The 21,314-nt window shown below is 34.5% G+C and overlaps 2 protein-coding genes across 5 annotated transcripts in view; one reads left to right on the forward strand and one right to left on the reverse strand.

Moving 5' to 3' along the window:
• Fas3 (fasciclin 3) overlaps positions 1–10,273 on the forward strand; it is a 276,317-nt gene extending 266,044 nt beyond the window's left edge. For 3 of the 4 annotated variants that reach the window (XM_070298013.1, XM_070298016.1, XM_070298015.1), the window contains 4 exons: positions 5,581–5,611; positions 5,852–5,932; positions 8,009–8,183; positions 8,843–10,273. In XM_070298013.1, coding sequence (XP_070154114.1) covers positions 5,581–5,611; positions 5,852–5,932; positions 8,009–8,183; positions 8,843–9,025 — 470 coding nt within the window. In that variant the 3' untranslated portion in view covers positions 9,026–10,273. The remainder of the gene's footprint in view (positions 1–5,580; positions 5,612–5,851; positions 5,933–8,008; positions 8,184–8,842) is intronic. The other variant, XM_070298014.1, reaches the window with a different exon arrangement.
• A 1,030-nt stretch (positions 10,274–11,303) lies between these two features.
• On the reverse strand, positions 11,304–20,443 carry LOC138934341 (uncharacterized). Its single transcript, XM_070297965.1, has 6 exons — positions 20,078–20,443; positions 18,287–19,792; positions 16,259–18,160; positions 15,695–15,793; positions 13,507–15,465; positions 11,304–13,073 (listed from the first exon to the last, which is right to left on the reverse strand). Exons 1-6 carry the CDS (start codon positions 20,441–20,443, stop codon positions 11,304–11,306), a joined length of 7,602 nt encoding a protein of 2,533 aa, XP_070154066.1.
• Positions 20,444–21,314: the final 871 nt, after the last annotated feature.

Consider the following 21,314-nt stretch of genomic DNA (forward strand, 5'->3'; position numbering starts at 1 on the left):
TATGCGTTCACACGTGACCGTGAATTGCACGATTGAATCAAGTATATTCGTCGAACCAAGATTTGATATATTCTTATGATATTAAATAAATTATATTATACGTCATTAGACAGTACTATATGTCAATCGACAGAATTCGTTCGTCGTACTTTTTCATTCTACATGTTTTCTATGATATATGTATATGACTATCTATAAGAGCGACACTTGCGATTATATATGCAATTTTTATACAAAAAGAACACATTTCAATTTAAATTAAATTAAATCTATTTTCTTTCAACGACACGCTATTTAATTTGTTGGATGACGAATATAATTAATACGTTGAGCATATATAAGGACAACTGAATCATATTTAAGGAATGATATGAATTTATAAGTACAATTTTGAAAATCAAATTTTCAAAATTTTGTCGTGTTATTAAAAATGCAAAAGATATTTCATAGCGTGAATCATTTTTATCGTATTAAATGTATCGCGCTATGTACAGTGCATTAAATATATTTTTCACCCAACACATTTTTACAGAATTATTGAAAGACTTGCATCAAGTTTTAAAATTGTAATTTTTCGATAGATTTTTAGTCAGCGTTCTTTTTTTGCGAAAATTTAGATGATTGTACAATTATCCATAGTTTGGCAAATTTAAAAAAAAATCTGATAAATTAAGATCTTAAAATTTAAATTTATAATAAAATCTTGTTTTTTAATTAATTTTAAATCGATTTTGTGTAATAGAGAGATTATTCTCAGAATTTCTCTTATTTGTTAAGAAATACACTTTTGGATAAACTTTTTGCTAAAAAATGTCAGGTACACTAGTTAAAACAACGCTTTTATATAGTTTGATGCAGATCTTACAGAGAAACATCCTATATGCATTTACTCACACCGGCTTTATTTTTACGCCGCATATTAATAATATTGTGAGTGAAGAGTTTAAAGTCAGCCTCGTATATTCTTATCGTTGCCTTCGACAATAAGTGTTGTTTGTACTTTTTGATAAATTTTTTTTAACTAATCCCCACAAATATAATTCTAAAATATTTGCTTCATGCGCGCACATTATTCACATACATACACATGTACACAACATACACGAATCTGGATGTATGTAGGTCTCGTCGGCATCGCGTAAAAATCGGATAAGAACCAAAGGATGAATGAACAATTCATCGACGATACGTTATCGAATTCGGTACGTACAATCCTTTACTGTTTTTCTAGATGCATCCGTGTTTTTATTTACAAAAAAGGGCCGTGCTGAGACCGACGAGATCATCGAGGTTTTCGTCGGAGACAGGGGAAAAGGACGTGAAGTGATTATTAAGCAGAATATGATTTTAAAAAAATTGATCATACTCTGAGCGAATTTCAATGAAGGAGAACGCCGATGCAACTCGTCGGTCAACGGTCGAATCTCTGCTGCGTGTTGTACATACTAAATATATATATATAAATATAAAGATATATATATATAAATATATATATAAAATAAGTTCGCGAAGAAAACAGTACCAGATATATATTCTGCGTCGAGAGCTCTTGGTTTGCAAGTGTTCGTGAATGTCGATCGAATGAATGACTCACTTATTCGCTTGCACTCCAATTGCTGAATCGACCTGTCGTTATTCATGAACTTTTTTTAGGTTGAAAGATATTGTCGAGTGGAGAGAAAATATGTGAAGTTCACTTAAAGCAAGTTAAAAACTCTGATAAATGGATGAAAAAAAAGAATGAAATATGCGAGGAAGGCGTGTAATAAAAAAAAAAAAAAAGAAAAAAATGAGAGAAAAAAGCGCGATTAGATATATTGATGTGTTAGAAACTAGAACAGTCAATGTCATCTTTTTATATATTGTTATAGCTCACATATCACACACACATGGACAAGCTTTTTTTAAGATTTATAAAACGAAGCAAATATTCAGTTACAGAGCGTTTATGTCTCTACCGCATGTTTTCTCTCAGTTCTATTGGAAATTTGTCCTTTTATTTCCTTTCATTTATTTTGTAATCATACACATATCTAGATCTGCTAAAAGTTTCTTCTGTTATTTTTCCAACTTTCTTTCTAGCGTTAATGGAAGCAAAAAGAAAAGATGTCATGCATAAGAAGACTGATATTGATTGTTCTATTTTACTGAAATACTGATACGCGTGGTTAAAAAATTGCCAACTGAAAATTCTATTCGCGAAGCTGGCATGGTATTTGTGCTGTCACAAAGAGACCATCTTGCATCAGTTTTCAACCCAAATGTCGGACATTTATTAGTATACATAATATATATATAGAAAAAGTGTATATATACATATATATATGTATTTAATTTATATATACATTATATATGTATAATATATATCATGCTAATAAATATTATGTGTACTATATGCCAGAGTATGTTAATATATGTATGTAATAGAGAGAGCCTAAACACAGGGAAAAGGGGAAATCGCGCGTTTACCTAAAGAAAAGAAAAAAAATATGCGGTATTCTCTGCATATTCTTGCGCATCGCGATCTTATCGTAGCGAGTGCGAATATGAGCATTAGGGCGATCCGAATTTTTTATATACAATATATAAAAAGTAATATATATGGTCACATCTGATTTTTAAATGTTTCACAATATTCTATAAGAAATAAGAGAGATTACCGTTTCTGAAAGGAAACGACACAAAAAGAGAACTGACTAAAACGGATAAACGCGTTTCAATTTTCTGTCTTACAATTAGACTAGGTATATACATGAGATTCTCTCACAGAGCTATTCTCGGAAAGTAAAATGTACGATTAAACCACCAACCATTAAGATTCGCTTTCGAATATTTATCGGAGATTTTTACTAACCGAAAATTACTCTCAGTAGATAGAACTATCACAAGCATATAGTAACAGCGAATACAATCGGAGAATAATATTGGGTTTTAAATGAATGTTTAATATATTTTAAAAGTGACGCAATATAATTGGAATTCTACGGACAAATTGCTTGTCGTTTCTACTGTTTTTCCATCGTTTTTTCACTGGTTTCAAAAATCTTTTTCGAATCTTAAAAAAGATAGTAACCAAAATTATCAATAAAATATTTTTTAAATAAAAAATTTTTACCGTGTTTTTTGTATAGTCCAATAGTATTTATTTTGTTATTTAATTAGATCTTTTTCTGCAAGTTTCTGATTTTAGTTCATCAGTTTTATTGAAAGTAACTGCTATTACTATACTTAAAGCCATTGTAATACTAAATATTTCAATGAATCTCACGAGACTAAGCTGGCTTGAACAAGTTCAGAGATACATAACAAGAACAACGTTAAAGATCACTGCCAAAATTGATATATAGGATTTTTTCTGTCTTATTTACAAAATGCCATAAGAGAATACCATGTACATCCTTTATCTTAATCTGTAAGTTATATGCTAACATCTTTATATTTAGTAAGAGAAAAAATGATTATCGTAACAGATCTGCGCTTTCTTAAACAATATCGGTGTTTACACAAAGAACGTGGCAAGTATCGTCGTAAACTGCGATTTATTTCGATTTATTGCGCTATTTATTTGAATTATTGCGATCGAGCGAGATCGTTAAACACGATTTCCTCGTCGACGTCTATATTGCAAGATTCATCAAAAAAAAAGAAACAAAAAGATTACATATACGGATGCATTTGCGTACAAAACCTGCCTATGTCTATACATTTTAATACATGTTTATTGATATCAATGCAGCTATTAGGTAATTGATTTTTATATAATTAGTTAATTATAATGTAATTATACTTGTAACGTTTACGACTTAAAATCTCGATGATCATGCTGCGAGGATATAATATATATATATATATACATACACGGACGTGTGAAAATATACAGATGTGTACGCACGTTCGATCGCATTATCGTTATTCCCGTGACAATTAAAGATTGAATGAACATTTGTAAAACTCATAATATATTAACGAAAAGATAACATACGTTATTAAGGAGCATGATCGTTGGCCATATACAATGGGGTATATATATTATATATATATTATATATGATATAGATATATTTATGTTAATATAAGTCTCTATAGAATAAGATGATGATGAGGAAGCATGCAATGGCGGTGTCGATTCACCGTATCATGAGATATATATTATAAATACCTGCAATTGGTGTTCTCTCTCTCTCTCTCTCTCTCTTTCTCTCTCCCTTTGAAACATTTTTAGAAGCCACCTAAGTACTGCGTGAAAAATCGCGGTTGAGTTACCGAAAAATTGCACTTGCGCGATATCGTTATCTCACCATTTCCGATTAAGGGCCCAATCAAAATGGCGCCGTTGGCGGTCAGTTAATACACTCCGGAGATCGCTAAATATCTAAATTAAGAAAGCAAAATGGTTAAAAAACGACGCTATATACAACCGCGATTAAAGTGAAACAGCCACACCGCAAGCGCGCGAGAACACGATTTTGTATCTCTACTTGTAGATACAATGCGATAGGCGAAAAGTAAATCTAAGAATTCAAATAAAATTAATATATAGAGAGCTGTATGTATAATTAACTATAAGTTTATTCATCGCTATGATATTATACTTAGGTATCGTATGATTTTTGAAATAAAACATTTGTTTTAAATACACAGATAAATGTTGAAAAATGTGTCACGTCCTACCATTAAACTATATTTACGATATTGAGCATTTTTTTTATATCATAATTTCGAGATCTTATTGTTACAGCTATGGAGACAGGATGTAGTCTCCTAAATACAGAAATTAAAATATCATGAAAATTAATTAATTCTTAAGGCGCGATATTAATCGCAACATTTTTTTTTAATGATCTGTATCTTTCATTCGGTGAATGTGAAAAAGAAAAACTGTACATTAATATCCGTAATACTATTGAGAGATGTTTTAACATGAAATACAAAAAAGTACATAACATATGTGATTGAATTAGAAAGGAATGGTGCCATAGATTGACATCATAGGTCAAAGTTTATTGATAAAATATGTGTTATTCTTGATATACTGACATATTGATTCTTAATTTGTAAGATATGATAATTAAGTACGTACATTATTTTATAAATACCGCTTCAAATATAAGATTTTCAAATTACGATATTCCAAATTAACTATTCTATATATATAAAGAAAGTAAAAGAAAAATTTCTTTTCTTTATTGATATCTCTTGAGTAAACGCTCAAATTGTATTAAAGTTATAATAAAAAATATTATTGTCTTACATGTCAAATGAAATAAACAATACAATCTTGGATTACTTCAATAAGTTGGAATACATTATAACTTAAAAAATGTTGATGATAAATATTAACTTCAAACATATATCTCAATTAAAAATATTCATAAAAGTTTTTAATAAATCTTAAAATGAATCCAAGAGAAAAAAAAAACTTATAGTAATCACATTTCATTATCATTTTAATGATTAATTATCGCATTTAAAAATAAATAGGCTTGTCAGAAATATCAATTGTGTTCTTATCTTTATTAGGAAACAGCTTTAACAGCGAAATATTGCCAAATTTAAGCCAAATTTTCCTTATTACTTTCAGGTCGTTCGTCCACCAGAAATCTCGGGGAATCGTGAGTACATTAAAAAAATATACGATTATTATTAAATACAACTCACATTTTATCGCACTCTTGCTTATAATATTCACATACTTGCACCATGGCGTCATGACTAATACTTCATTTATCGTAGTTTGCTTTAATTTAATTTAAATTGTGTGACGCAATTTAGAGACGAACAGTAGATCTTTTCGTCATTTTTCCGTCACTCGATGATTGTCGTAGATTTTTGCCAAGCATGCACATTTTCAGAGACTTCGCGGACCCTGCGACGAGCGTTAGACTTCTTCGCCTCGAGAAATCGAAAACTGCGGCCGATGTCGTTAGAAAAAGGCAAGCAGCAGCTTTTTTATCTTATTCGTCCGCAATGTCGAATGTGTCCGTCGACGCTCGCTTTTCTTACTTGTCAGGACAGAGAAATTGGATCAAATTGCGCGGAAAGCTAATGGCCAATAGAGTAATGTTCATCTGTTTTCTGCACAATTTGATCAAACTGGGAACTTGTTCTCCCCTCATGATATTTCTGATAAAAATAAAAAAATCTTATATGACAATAGATTAATATCTCTAACTTGTATTAACTCGCGATCTCATGAAAACAAAGAAATATATAAAGACTAATTCACAATTTATTATCGATATAATTATCAATTTTGTAGTAATAAGTCAAGTATTTTTTTTTTTATATCATAATCTAAAATGTCGAAATCTGTTGGTGTATAGCTCAATATAATTTTGTTATATATTAGATAAAAATGATCTAACTATATAAATGGCCTAATTCTCATTTATACGGTCAGATAAGATAAATCCTGAATAAATATGGTCGGAATTAATGCTAAATGTTACTGCGTCAATCTCGTGGTACGATGTTTACGTAATCTTTACGCAGATTTTCGCGATATATGAACAAATGAAATTCGAATATCAGCGATTATTTGATTACCTCATTTTATATTGCATCTTTTTTGCGTTTTATTTTCCTTATGACAATTTCTATTTCTGCTTAGTATACATTATATTAGAACAATTAAAATAGAATTTTGTTCCTATATCATTTGCATACAAAGAAAAAGCTAAACGCAGATTTGCGTAATTCCGAGCATTTACCTGCATGGATTCGTGATATTTATTTTGCAATATTTAAATCGCAAGAACAAGAAGCAAAACAAAGAAAATATAATACACTTGTGACTTGAGTCATAATTACGTAACTGCAATGTAAAACTAGCGCCACATTTTTTTTTTCGAAGTTTCCAGTTTATGAGGCATCACGAGTAAGGAAACATGCAGCTTAGTTGCCCATAATATACATAGAATATATAATTGCTGCTTATGTGAATTACCTCTCCAGACGATCGCATTTATTTTCTATATGCGCTATCAATGCGCGTACTTATATTTTGCTTATATGATATTTCTCTCTAATAATTTAACTAGCCAAAATAGAGTGCTTTGTTCAATTTATATGTATGCTTCATCTCTAATATTATCTCATCGTAATTTACATGTATGTATATATAATTTATATTAATTTCTCTCTCTCGCAGCGCTTATTTTATAATATTTGGAAGCAAGATTTCTCTAAATAACTAAATATTCTAAATAACATAATATTCTAAATAATGTATTATGTTGAAATAATGAATATTATAATATTTTGTGATAATTAATATCTAATTTATAACATTTGCTGGATAATCAAACGTATATATTATTTATGATATAGAGGGTAACGTAAATTCTATTGTCATAAATTCAATATATTACAAAATTTTATAAAACTTTGGTCAATACAATTTTTGCTGCGTACAATTTTTCTGGTGCTATAATTTATGCTATAAAATATTCGATGCAGTTTTTTATAAATTAACTAAAACAAAAAGACTATTTATTGCAATTGTCCATCATGATTTTTTTAACGATTATTGTTTCAATTGGATTATTGACATTTGTATTCCGTACATGTATATTAAGGAGAGGCAAGTATATAATAAACGAGCGAGGAGTAGATAAGATTTAATAATTAGCACTTAGAATTTAATTAGTATCGCGCTTGACGGTGGCACAAGTTGACGTAACGGTTTTTTGTACGTATTGTACACGTGCAATCATAAATGTTTTTTTAACGACATATTTATTAACGTTCGTTGTTTGTTAAATTAGAAAAACAGGTACACGTATACATATATATTCGCGCAGAAATTGATCAGGAAATACCAGATACACATACATTGGGAATAATAATACGGGACAAATATAATTAATTGTCATTCGGTAACATTGAAAAATTAATATCATAAACACTGCATAATACAGCTTAACATTTCGCAATTCCCGTAAAATCGCTTGATCACATTTTGACGAGATGTGTCATATGAGAAGAAACATCTTAATTTTCTTTATCAGAAGCGACACAGAAAGTGCCGGCAGATATTCCCGATCGGAAGTAGACGGAGCATCGTCCCGAGGACAACGGAAACCAAGGATTAATCTGTCTAGACTTTTTAGACGTAACAAGGATAAAGTGTCGGGTACCGATACGGACACCATGAAGACCATCGTCACCGTCGACGATGAGAAGGTAAATTCTACTGGTCTTTTCTTCGAATATGTTTTATCGCCAATAACGAACTTATAGTTAAATTGGCCAATTTGAAATCGATAATATGCTTACGATAATATACGTTGGAAAAAAATTATACTCTTTTAAATATCATCAGTGTATTATTATTGATAAGCAGTAATTCCAATTATAAATATAGTCCAAACCGTAAAACTTCACTGAGAAGAACCAATTAATGGTAGCGGATTTTTCAGTGAAATCTTACGCACATATTCAGTGAAACATAAAATGGAGGAACAAAGTGTGTTTTTACTAAAAATCGATAAAATATTTATTGATCTTTGGTGAAATGTTGTCACTGCGTTAATTAGTGATATCACTAATTCAATGTAAATTCGGAGTACGTTACATTATGCATAGCGATTTATAATTTTCTCATGTCTGCAATAAAAAAACATAACTATAAGTGTAGAATTCCAACCGTATCGTATATCTTGTAATTTTTTCATTAGAATGAAATAAAAAAATAAAAAGATGTATTAGATCTCTTATATGACAGGGTCAAGTTTGGCATAATAAATTTTTCTATAACGTATCTTAATATAATCATTAAAATGCTAATTAAAATCGAGATCTTTTATTAGCTTTTATATCTAAAAAACGCGATGTAACTTCAGATCGCTGAGCCAGTTGCGCAGGAAAGCAGGACGAATCCTGCGACGGGTGAGGGTGGAATAGTTTACGCGGAGCTGGATCTCACACAACAAGGTACCACATCCCGGCGGCTCAACGAGGATAAAACGGAATATGCCGAGATCTTGTACACGAAACCAGAAACGGAGGAAACACCCGACAAATAATTTCGTCTCGAAAGCGATTAATACACAGACGATCGCGCGTTCTTCATTTATCGAGAGTTACGATTTTTAAAAACGACAATTTCTTCCGCGTAAAAACTGATGCGATTTTATTACAAGTAAACGAAAATCGAAATGAAAATATAAATAATTTAAAACAAATTAAAGCGACAAAGAATTCGTTTCAAGGTATTATTTTTATCTCGTTATTGATCTTTCGTCGCGTTTATCGCGATTATTTTCATATACGAAAATGGACACAATCACGTTCCTCAATCAAAGCCCCCCAATTTATGTGTCCGTACGTGTGATAATTTGTTGTATGGTAGATAATGTTCAAGTAAGATAATGGTCGGATAATGTTATATTACGATCATACGGTGTTCCGATCTCTGTCCTTCGACGTATGTGTTACGCAGCTGATTATTGAATTCGGGAGCAAGGAGAGACACGGTTTCTTGCCGAATACGGGAAAAATATGCGTTGCGACGCACAAATTGCTCTATAAATTTATAACGCCTCAAATGGTATGTGCAAGCGGTATACTTTAGTTATTTCTCATTCGACGAGAATTCAAATACTTCTTCGATGAGAATTTTGTGGAAAATATGATCTTAACCATCGTGTTGCCGGACAAACTTTTTTGTTCAGCTAAAAAGATTTCACTTAAAAATTTTGTATGTATTAAGCTATACTAATTTGCATATTTTTTAGATCGCTTTTAATGAAAATATATATATATCTTTTTTTTCTCTATAAATTTCTTTTTTCTTATGACGTATATATGACTATTGCGACATTATGTTAAACATCGCGTACTTAAGTATTAATGTTAATGTTGTTATTGTCCATTTAAATAATACATAAGCGTAATAATAATAATAATCACTATCGTGTAAGTCATACGCTTAAAAGTTGTTTGGATGATTTAAATTTGGAAAACTAATCGTATGGAAAGAAGAATATCAGCTGTAGCAAATGAAAAAATTAACGCATAGAACATTCAAGCGATACCAAATCAAATCACAGAAACGATTTTTAAGCGCGAGGCTATTGTTTTTGTATATTATAAAGTTCAATATACAATACTTGAAAATTATACATTTAAGACTATATGTGATGTGTATATCTCATTATAGAAGAATACGAGATAAATGTTTACTAATAATTATGTAAGATTTATATGCTACAATCCGCGTATTAGGTGTGGTATCATATTTTGAAATATTAAAGGCTTAATTTACGGTAAATTAATCATTTAACAGCGACGCAAACTTATTAGATATAAGTCAATCATTGATTCGTTTGATTGTTTCGATTATATTCGTAAAAAACTATGATTATATCGATTCAAACATTTTCTGCCGTCCAATACTAATAAATTTAGTTACTTTTTTGTACACACTTATTTTGATAAATAATTAAATAGAAATAATATATGAATCGATTTAATCTAACATTCATTAAACCTGTATTTTTGGCTAAATCATACAAGCGCGGATCGCAGATTTCGTGTACATCAATATAACAATTGCAACATAGCAGTTTGAAACCCCGGCATCTTGTTTTTTTTTATTATTAATTATTTAAGTTTTTTTATTTCAGATCAAAACAATATAAAATTTTAAATTCTAATTCTGAAAAATATGATAAACATAAATAAACTTTTAAAATTATATTATATATTTTTTATCGAAAATTATCTGAAAATTATTGGTAAAAAGCGACATACAATATGTAGAGATTTTATAAAAACGGAAAGTATAATAAATTTTCGTATAATAAATTTATCTTTTTTAGTCTCGAATTTATAATTTATTTGAATAAATCTTTAATATATATACATCCTCGAGAATTGTTTAATAACATCGATATACGAATCATTTGTTAATTATACACAAACATATTACGTAATATACACGTTATATAATTACAATTACAAATGACGTATATCAATATGTTGATGTAAAATGGAATACGTATCTAATGAGAAGCTAATAATTTTGTAATTATTGAAAATGTTCTTGATTTTTTTTTTTTTTTTATAAGATTATTAATAATTTCTTGGAATTAAAGCGTTTTTTACAAAGTAAGATAGGAATGTTAATAGATTTTTAAATACATCAACAGATTTATGCAATATTATATCATAATCACACTCATTTTGCTCTCTATGATTATGTCAGAATTTCTAAGAAAAATATTTGATATCTACCTCGCTCATAATCGATCGCCAGAAGGATCACGTCTCTGTAAATTTCCAACCATTACTCCTATTCATTCAGTAAATTTCCGTATCGATTGTCGCTTCATTATCGATTATTTCACTATATGTTTCTAGAATATTCTCAGCTTTATCTTTCAATTGAGCAGATCTCTTATTTTTCGATAGACGATGGCGATAACTCTTGTAAATGTCCCGAGACATTTCTGCAACGTTTTCGTTGAAATCCATGCGGCTTTGTTTATGGATGAAATCACGCTCGTTCAAGTTGCATTCGAGTGATTCTATTCCAGGTGGAGGAGCATTGCTGGCGAAATCCATCGGTCTCGGATAATTATCGCATGCAGTAATTAAATCCGTGACAGAAATTTGGGAACGATGCGGCTGGAATAGTTCAGTCGCGGAATCGACGCAATCCGCCGAGTCACGTTTTATCTTGATAGGATCCACAGGTGGCTTGGATCGTTTCGGAGGGTGCATTTGACCGAGATTCAAACGCCATTTCGTGCTCACGAACGTATTGTTCACATTTTCAGGATTCAATGCAAGCTCCATATGATTTCGCAGCTGGGTATCCTCCGGTCGGGAATCTCCAATTATACTATCGGCGAAATGCCGTCGATATCGCAGGTAAGAATCTACATCTGGTACTGTAACCGCTCCGGGAATAGGCGTACCGGGATCTTCGATTTTTCCTGGATCCTTTCGTAGCGATCTCGGCAAGATCTTCCTTCTAGCGGTGTAGAGTCCGGAATCTGCGTCAAGGTTTTCTCGATCGAACGCGAGCCTCAACGGCGTAATACGAACGCTGAGTCGCTGATTGGTATTGAATATTTTTGTGATTGCATATATTAGTACATTCACGTTTTTGCAGCGTAAAACGTAGATCGCATTACGATCTCTCGCGAATAATGGCGGACCAATCCAGCAAGGATCGGCGATGTAATAAGCGTCCTTGGCAGCTAACACGGCCAGGGTGATCTCGTTGCATTCAATGATGACATTGCGTGTCTCCTCCAAGGCTAATTTCAACGCTCCCGTTAATGTTAATCTGTTTCGATCGCCATATAGAATTCCACATACGCTCGTGCCGAAATCCACGGTCCACAAGTGTGGGAATACCCTGAGGGTAGTTCGCAGACCGAACCTGTTTACAGAGTCGGAGCACCTTTGCGCCGCGCTTTTCTGGCTTTCTGTATAATATGAATCGCCGCAAATCACGGCTGAATCCAGGATGGCGGGACCCCATCTAGAGGGATGACAAAGATGTTGCATGGCCAAAATGACTACACATATGGCGACGCGATTTTTTCCAGCTCGTTCACCAAAACGGCAATCATACGCGCCGATTGTGCCCCAAATAGAATAAATCAGATCGGTAATCTCGACCGCGTAATTGTTCCAAAATCGCCGATTAAACTCCGATGGACCGGACCCTTCGCCGTCTTTTGCTTTCCTACGCGCTCGCATAATTGAATGCGTGAAATTCCAGTGATAGTCGAGATAGATCCACATCGGGTCTTCCTGGAACTTTTCGTACGGCAACGTGTCGATGGAGCTCACATGAATTCTGTGAAGATAGAATCCGGTCGTACCTTCGTATTGATTGAGACACATATGCTTCGTCATTTGACACACGGAGGAGAAGATGCATAGACAGGCGTTGCCGTTGGCGAAAGTTCTTTTGCCTCCCATATCGCATTGATACGGATCGAGATAGTAATAGCAATTGGTCGATCTCGAATACCAAAAGCCGTAGCAGCAGTTAGTGAAGTGCAATATGCCGCTTGTGTGCATTTTGAAGTGACGTTTCAAATGTCTTTTCACCTAAAGTGATATATATAAAAGAAATCTTAAAAATATTAGAATGGTATATTAAAAGTGCTAAAACATCATTATATGAGACTGAAAAGAGATGCTAAATATAGAATAAAATACTATAATTAACTAAATAAATAGAGATAACAATATTATAATAAAAGAGTATATATAAAAAAAGATATGAGATAATTCATATATATATATATATATATATATATAATATAATATTAAAGGAAAACAGGAAAAAATTTAGAAGATAAAATAAAGATAGAAAAATATTTGAGAACCTTCCTAAAGAGTAAAAATGATAAAAAAACATATACATAATTAAATATAAAAAGAAAAGAAATAAAATTTCCAATCATGCTACAAACAATAGAGATGAGGAAAAACTGAAAGAATGATTCTTTTCTCTCTCTCTCGTATCTTTAACGCTCACTTGAATGAAAAAATCGTTTCTGCCGGTTTGAGAGTTCGTCGTCAACGTGACCAATGGCGATGCACAGTCTCGAAAGTCAAACAGCCTGTTCATTAGCGGAACATTCCGCAATATATGCTCCGAGTGAAATTTCGGCTCAGCGAATCCTCTGTATAAACTCTCCGCCACTTCGAGAATCTTGTCGATCATGCCCGGAAGCGGAGATTGAACGATGTCCCGCTTAATCGTGACGGCCAACAACGCGACGAAGTAGCAACGTTTTGTTCGTGGCTCTAACAAGCTATTTCGATCACGCAGAGCCACTGTTCCAAGTACGAAGATTGGTTTCGGAGCCGGGCCGATTGGTCTGAAGATCGTTTCAAAATCGCGAGATTCCGGCGAGTTCTTGCGATGAATTTTCGCCAAGGATGCTGTTGGTGCCATCGGCTCGTGAAGACCACGGATGTCGCTGCAATCTGGTGCCGTTTTACGCGCGTAGGATATCGTGATCGCTCTCACGGCGAATGCCGTCTCCCTCGGCGCATCGATGATCTTGACAATTAATTTGAGAAACTCGCTCATACTGCTGGACGTGATCATCCTCAAACATTTCGTCCCCGTGACCGCCCACCAGGCAAAATAATTTCTGCCGCATTTTTCAATGCCCACATGAGCGTGGCGACAGACGACTATTGCTCCGGTGTAGATTCTCGTTTCAAATATCTTCTCCATAGTCATTGCCAGGTTCCATCCTTCCGTAGCGTACAGCTTCCCGTAGTGCAGCGGCGCGAATACCACGCGAAACGCATAATTTGCTATCTCAAATTCCGGCAACAAGCCATCAGTCATGTCGCTCACGGAAGTATCTTCGCTCGCTAACACGCTATCAAGGGCGTAATCTACGCTGGCCTCGAGCAGACCGTCGACGGTACGCTCCGACCAGGACACGGGATCGTGGATCAATGACCACGCCATGACGCAGAGATCGATGGGAATTGTAAGGGACGTGTAGTTTCGAAATATCCTTTCGGATGGTTCCGCTCGTTCTATCGTCGTTTCCTCGCGACCGTCGTCTCGTTTTTTCGATAGCTCCTCTTTGAACGGCATCAGAGTAGACGTCGTAATGTCATCCTGCAGAACGATTGCTTCAAGCATCGAAGCTTCGTGATATCGCATTGGTGCGAAACCGGGAATTATGACGTCACGATCTGGATCCAATTCCGGATCCGAAGTGACCCACTCTGCTAACTCGATCAGAGATGTCTCCGACGCGGTTGGTGGCGTCGCCACATCTCGTTTTTCCTCGCTTCCGACCGACTCTTGAACGATTAGTTTCGCACGACGTTCGATGCCTTTTTTTCGTTTCCGTTTGTGTTTTTTCTTCTCCATATGAGCGATAGATACGGTATAGAGACGGAAAGGTTTTCTCACAGTCTCGCCGGTATTTTCTTTAATTCTATCGAGCATGGACTTTAAATCGTGGAATTTTAAAAGGCAGCAGGAACCTTCATCACTAGCGCGTCCCTTCTCGTCGCAAGGATAAGGATCGAAGAGATAATATTTACCATTCGCCGTCCAAAATGCGTAGGCACAATTTATTAATACTAGTATGCCGGTTCGATCCTTTTCTAAGAATTTTTCTACGCTTGTATCAAGATCCTTGGATTTTGAATTCTCGGGATCGGCGCGAATGATTTCTTTCAAAATCACATTAAAATTCGTATCGAAAATGTTCACGTTATAAAATGTCCTGAATTCCTTATATCGTAATCTGCCCACCCCTTGATCGATTTTGCCGGTAAGGAGAATCAATTCATCCAGAGTGCTTCCACAAAAGCGATCCGTGTCTAGCACAATTTTCGCCAAAATGCACAATAAAGCCGCGATGTAACATGGCTTGTAGTGAGAAGATTCAACTCGCGCGCGATCCATTAAACCCGATTTGCCTTGTATTACTTCCACATTTTCATCTTCCATAAACTTGAAATAAAATTTGTAAGGTAAATTGCGTGCTAAATAATTTATTTATCTAGTTTCTAATTATATATACCATATGTGTGTATATATATGTAAAGAAATTATTCGACACACGATTTACCTCACAAAATTTATTATTAGAAATAATAAAATATATATATATATGTAAAAGAATATATATATTTCTAATATCTTCCCGTATTATATAATAATATATGTATAATAAAATTACTTTGAAGCCAACAACTTCAGGCAATGATTGATCTACTTTCTCGCGAATTATCGTCTTTTTTATGTCCATCTTTCTATCATCATCTTTCTCTTCTGGTGACTAAATGTAAAGAAATTTTTATTAAAATGAACTTTTATATAGAAAATTATTTATATATGATAAATAATAATTTCCATAAATTAAAGAATATTGAATAGTTTAGCAATCCTTTTCATAATTATATAAAAAACATGCATACACCCAAAAATATATGTTGAAACTATAGATTGATACCAATCTAATATTTGATATTTAAATTATTTTATTAATTATTTAAACTAATTTAAAATATTACGTTTTAAACAGTCTAAATTTCTTTTTTGTAGTATCATATGCAATCATCTCAATATGTTGGTTTTAGTTTCAATATATTTATTCATTAAATCAATTTCAATCCTTTTTATTTCGATTTTATTGGATAGTAGTCAGATAATAGAAACATTATAAAAAATATATAAAAAATATATTAGAGAAGGTATAAAATAGAGATCATAGAAAATCTAATAGATCATAGAATATACTCACCTGTAAATCAGGATTAAAATTAGGAAATATCAATTTGAATATAAGCTTTTCCGCATTGCACAGATTTCTTTTGATAAACTTTTCTTTTTCAGTCTTCGATGCACTCTTCCGATGTTGCTCATCGGGACATGTCAGTTGCTTTATTATTAAAATTGGGGTTTTAATTATCGGTCCGAGCGGTATCAGTTCCGATTTCGCAGGGCAAGATACTGTTCTTAATTTTGCTAACGCCATGTCTTCTTTTTCCTCCTCCAACTTCTCTCGTTCAAGATATTTTTCATCAAATGCATTATCGACGTCCTCGTTCTGGATGTAACTCTCGTCAATTGCTCTAAGAGGCATTATACGAATCGGCGGTAATCTTGAATATAAATACTTCCCGAAAGATAACTTGATCATTTTAGAGGATTTCGTGTCTTGAGGCAGCGATACGATCGCAGCTGATGCAGGTGCCACGTAATCGGTGGGAAAATCATCCTTTTTCTTGACCTCGAGTCTCGAATCGATCGAGAATCTCGATACAAGAGAGGGAATCGATCTGTTCGCCCGTTTCGCTTCCAGCAAAACGCAAAGCGTCTTTCGCGGCGGCATTACGTACGGCGGCGGATGATCGTACTTTATTTTCTCCATTATTACTTCTTCGTGCAGGCCGTTGAGCTCTTCTTCGATCGGTTCTTGGATTTTTACTATGGAGGTCAGGAGCGCCAGATTTAGACGATAAGGTGCATCAGGCTGCGCGAATTCTTCGACTTCCAGCAAGGGATCTATAAGAGGTTTCTCCAGCACTTCTAGTTCTCCCTCTTCCTCTTCTTCCTCTTCTTCCTCTTCTTCTTCCTCTTCTTCCTCTTCTTCTTCCTCCTCTTCTTCCTCTTCTTCTATCTCCTCTTCTTCCTCTTCTTCTTCTTCATCTTCAGGTTTTTCTAACGCTTCTACGACAGTGATATCTGGTTTGATTTCCTCAAGCTTTAATAGATCTTCATCTGTAATTGGTAGAAACTTTGTACGAAACTTGTCGATCGTCTGTTCGTCCGGGATCATGATTTCCACGGGTGATGTATATTTTCCTGGTTGTATCGCATTCAGAGCTACGAAATGAAGCGAGAATAATGGATCATTGTATTCCAAAACACCGTGAAGAAGATCGATCAGCTCGTTGAGACTGTCCATTATAACGAAGGAGGCTGGATGATCTCGAAGACGCCATCCCTCCGAATCGCTGCCGTAAGGATTAAATAGAAAAAATTTTCCATCTTCTTTCCAAACAGCATACATCAATCTCTTGTTTTCTAACACTGCTTCAGGATATCGTTCGAAATAACGCTCGAATGCCTCTGCGAGATTTGCCAACGGATTCGCGTCGCCGTCGATAACGTTTGTCTTCGTCTTGAAAATAGCGTCATACTCAGCTAGTTTTAATCTAGGCGGTAAGAAAGAGATATCCAAATGACTTGGAGCACGTGCTACTTTCCGAATGACTTCTTCCTCTTCCTCTTCCTCTTCCTCTTCCTCTTCCTCTTCTTCTTCTTCCTCTTCTTCTTCCTCTTCTTCGACCTCCTCTTCTTCTTCCTCTTTTACTTCTGTAGTTTCTTTTATCTCCGGTCGGCCTTGTTCGATCCACGTTATGATTTGTTCGTAAGCTTTGTTACTGACGTCAATGATTTGATCCACGTCTATATTTCGCCAGCGAGTCGGATCTTTCAATCTTCTGTACGCCAAAGCAGTTAAAGCGGCTATTAATCCTTGCCTGCCACGTGATTGCGGACGGAAGCTTTCGCTCAGACAATTTTTGGTACCGCAAAGTAGCAGACGATGAACATTTATCATTTTATATCCCGTAATAAATTTGAGCGAAAGTTCTTTTCGTATTTCCTCGGTTGTTTCTACTTCTTCGACGTCTTCTTTCTTTATCTCTTTGTCCTCTTCTTCTTCTGCTCCTTCCAGAATCTCTTCTTTCTCCTCTTCTTCTTCCTCTTCTACATTCTCTTCTTCTTCTTCATCTACTTCCTTTTTTGCCTCTTGCGCGAGTACGAAAGTTATTGGCTCGTCGTCCGCAATTGTATATCGATCCACGTGTTGCATATTTTCCGGAAATTGATTAGACATTTCTATGGATTTAGATGATTCCGGTCGTACGCGGGGCGTTGTGTCGATTACTTTTTCTATCGTATCCGTAGGTGCCGGTGGTGACGGGGCCCGCGGTCTACGGTTCGTACCTCTCTCTCGATAAATTACTTTCTCGAATGGTCTATCCGGCGCTACCCCAGTCTTTACGTACAGCACCGTTACCCCATGTATCAAGAAAGGATCTTTGTCCTTATTACCGGTATTCTCCAGTACTGTCTCCACTACCTCGTTTACGGTACTATTCATAGTAACGCAAGCAGCGCCACTGAATGTATATTCTCTGTCATCGCGATAGATCCTGAAGCCTTCGTCGTCGCACTCGAAAGGATCGAGAAAATAATACGCATCGCCCTCTTTCCAGATCGCGTAGAAGATCTTCTTGATTTCGAGTATCCCAATCTCCCGTGTCTCGAAGAACTCGCGTATACCGCTGTCAATAGCAATTTTGTCTTTTTGCGCATGATCCGGTATCACATTCGCGTCTACCTTTAGCTTAGCGGAGTATACTCCGAGAATAACGTCGCTCATCAGATCCTCTAACCGGAGCTCAAAATCGTCGTCGAGCTTTTTCTCAAGGATCCTGACTAGATCAACTAGATAGATATTGGATTGATTGATAATCAAATTGAGCAAAGCGGTCGTCCATTTGTTTGAGTTAATTAGCCGCGAGTATATTAGCGCCGCCACGGCTATAATCAGGTGTCCTTTATTTCGCAGAGCTCTTGGTATGGCTGGATGCGTGAGATGATAAGATCCTTGCACCACAGCTCGATGTTTCTGGCGAATTTTGTAACCGCTCGGTCTCCTCTGCAATTTTCCGTACGTCTTCTCCACTTCCGCGGGATCATCCGGAGAGATCGATTCGATTGCGACAACAGTTACGGCGTAGATCACGAAAGATTCATTTCGCACGTTGCTCTTTTCGAGAATAATGAATAGCACTCCCATCAGATCCTTCACAAGAAACAATTTGGCCGAACCGTTGACTTCATTGGCAACCGGTTCACCAGTATCTCGTCGTGCTTGACCGTCAAATACATTGTAATACTTCGAGTCTCGCCATATAGCTATATTGAGTACCGTTGACGTCAGAATCCCAGCATCGTGTCTCTTGAAAAACAACTCCAACGCCTTCGCCAAATGAAGCTCTGTCGGATCGCGCGAACGAAATTTCCCGGCGTAGGCCGGATCCTCGATTATGATTCTTATATTGAACTTTTTCTGAATGAGAAGATTCCTCTTCAGGTCGAGGATGGTCATTGTCCGACGATCGCCGGTGTTCACATTCTTGTAGGACTCGCAGTAAAAAGTGTCGCCGTCTTCGACGATCTGGTCGATCACCGCCTCGTTCCAATAGTGTGATTTGTGAATCGCGGTCGTGGCAAAAGCTGCAATCGCTATAGCGCCACCCTGTTATTAGAGCTGCGAAATGAGAAGCTACAAAAGGCAATGTTTAATAATATACTAAAAAAAAATATTATAATTATATACGGTATATGTAATTAATTTATTAATTTGATTAATATATTTAATTAATTAATTCATGCTTAAAGGCGCATATAGAGAATTAGTATAAAAGAATTCTGCAAATAAAACACAATTTGGGAGCTACTGTTTTAATATAGAAAAACGTTAAAAAAGATATTCTTGAAATAAAGTCTTCATTATCGAGACTCCCACGATAAACATGATTACCTGATAACCTCTGGATAACGGCGAGAATTGCGGCATATTTAGATGAGTTACGCCAGAACGAATGCCATACTTGACGCAAAGAGGTAACTCCGGCTTAATTTCGGTAAGGGAGTAAGTGTCATGCGGTAAATCGAAAATATCGTTCAGGTTACGATATTCTTCCTCCAATTCCTCATCAAACTCGTCGCTGCTCGGCACGTTTTCCTCGATCATTTCAATATCTTTCGTGATTTCTCCAATAGCATTGACAGTTTCGGCCGAAACTACCTTATCGCATTCGGCAAGCTTTCTCATCTTTTTCCTGAATAATTGTGTCTTTCTACTTTCTAGATCGAGAGCTACTTTTTCCTCGCGACTCGGATCCATTTTTTATGTTATATATTTTTCAATAATAAATCTTTAAGGAAAATATTATTATTTGGACATTTTTAATGCTATTGTTTAATAACACTTTTATTTAACAAGGAAAGTTCCAAATAATCGTATTAGGAGATAACCTAACACGGTAAAGTCACAAATAACATAAAAACGAATATGTTAAATTGGTCATAATCAACATCTTACCGTGTTTACATTACTGATAAAGTTTTTATACATACATGTACAAAACTGACGAAATGCACAATAAAATTTATAAAATTTTGAAACATTATTTGCTGAATTAATGCAAGCGAATTTATCAATAAAACAACTCGATATAGAAATATATGACTGTTTGCAATCAGAATATATAATAAAAAAATACATATGTACATTGAATAATATTTGGCTAACATTTGAAAAGGACATATTTGTCATTCAATATGTGTACGATAACATATTTATTTGTAGACAATATTATAGATAAAAAGATAACAGGATAGCATACATTAAAATCAAATTTAATAGCAAAAAGTGAATAAAGTTTATAAAAAAAATGTATAAAAATTGTCAATTTATATCATCAGTTTACCTTGTTTATTAATATGCTATACATGCATATATACAATTCATTAGAAAGATTATTTGTCAACAAATTAATTAATACATTATGAAACTTAAACTGAATTTCTGTATTATGGAGCAAAATTTAATTACGATATTTGATACATAAATTCAGAAATGTGTGATCTGTAATCCGAAATATTTATCATATGAATTATGGAAGAAGAAAAGAAAAAAAAATGCAAGGAATTTCAAAGACATCAGAATAATATGGATGATGCTAGCGATGGAAATAGCGAATATAGCGATCAAA

The sequence above is a fragment of the Polyergus mexicanus genome, unplaced genomic scaffold (genome assembly GCF_030449975.1).
Source record: "Polyergus mexicanus isolate NDT 795.1 unplaced genomic scaffold, iyPolMexi1.0 SCAF_6, whole genome shotgun sequence".
NCBI lineage: Eukaryota > Metazoa > Arthropoda > Insecta > Hymenoptera > Formicidae > Polyergus > Polyergus mexicanus.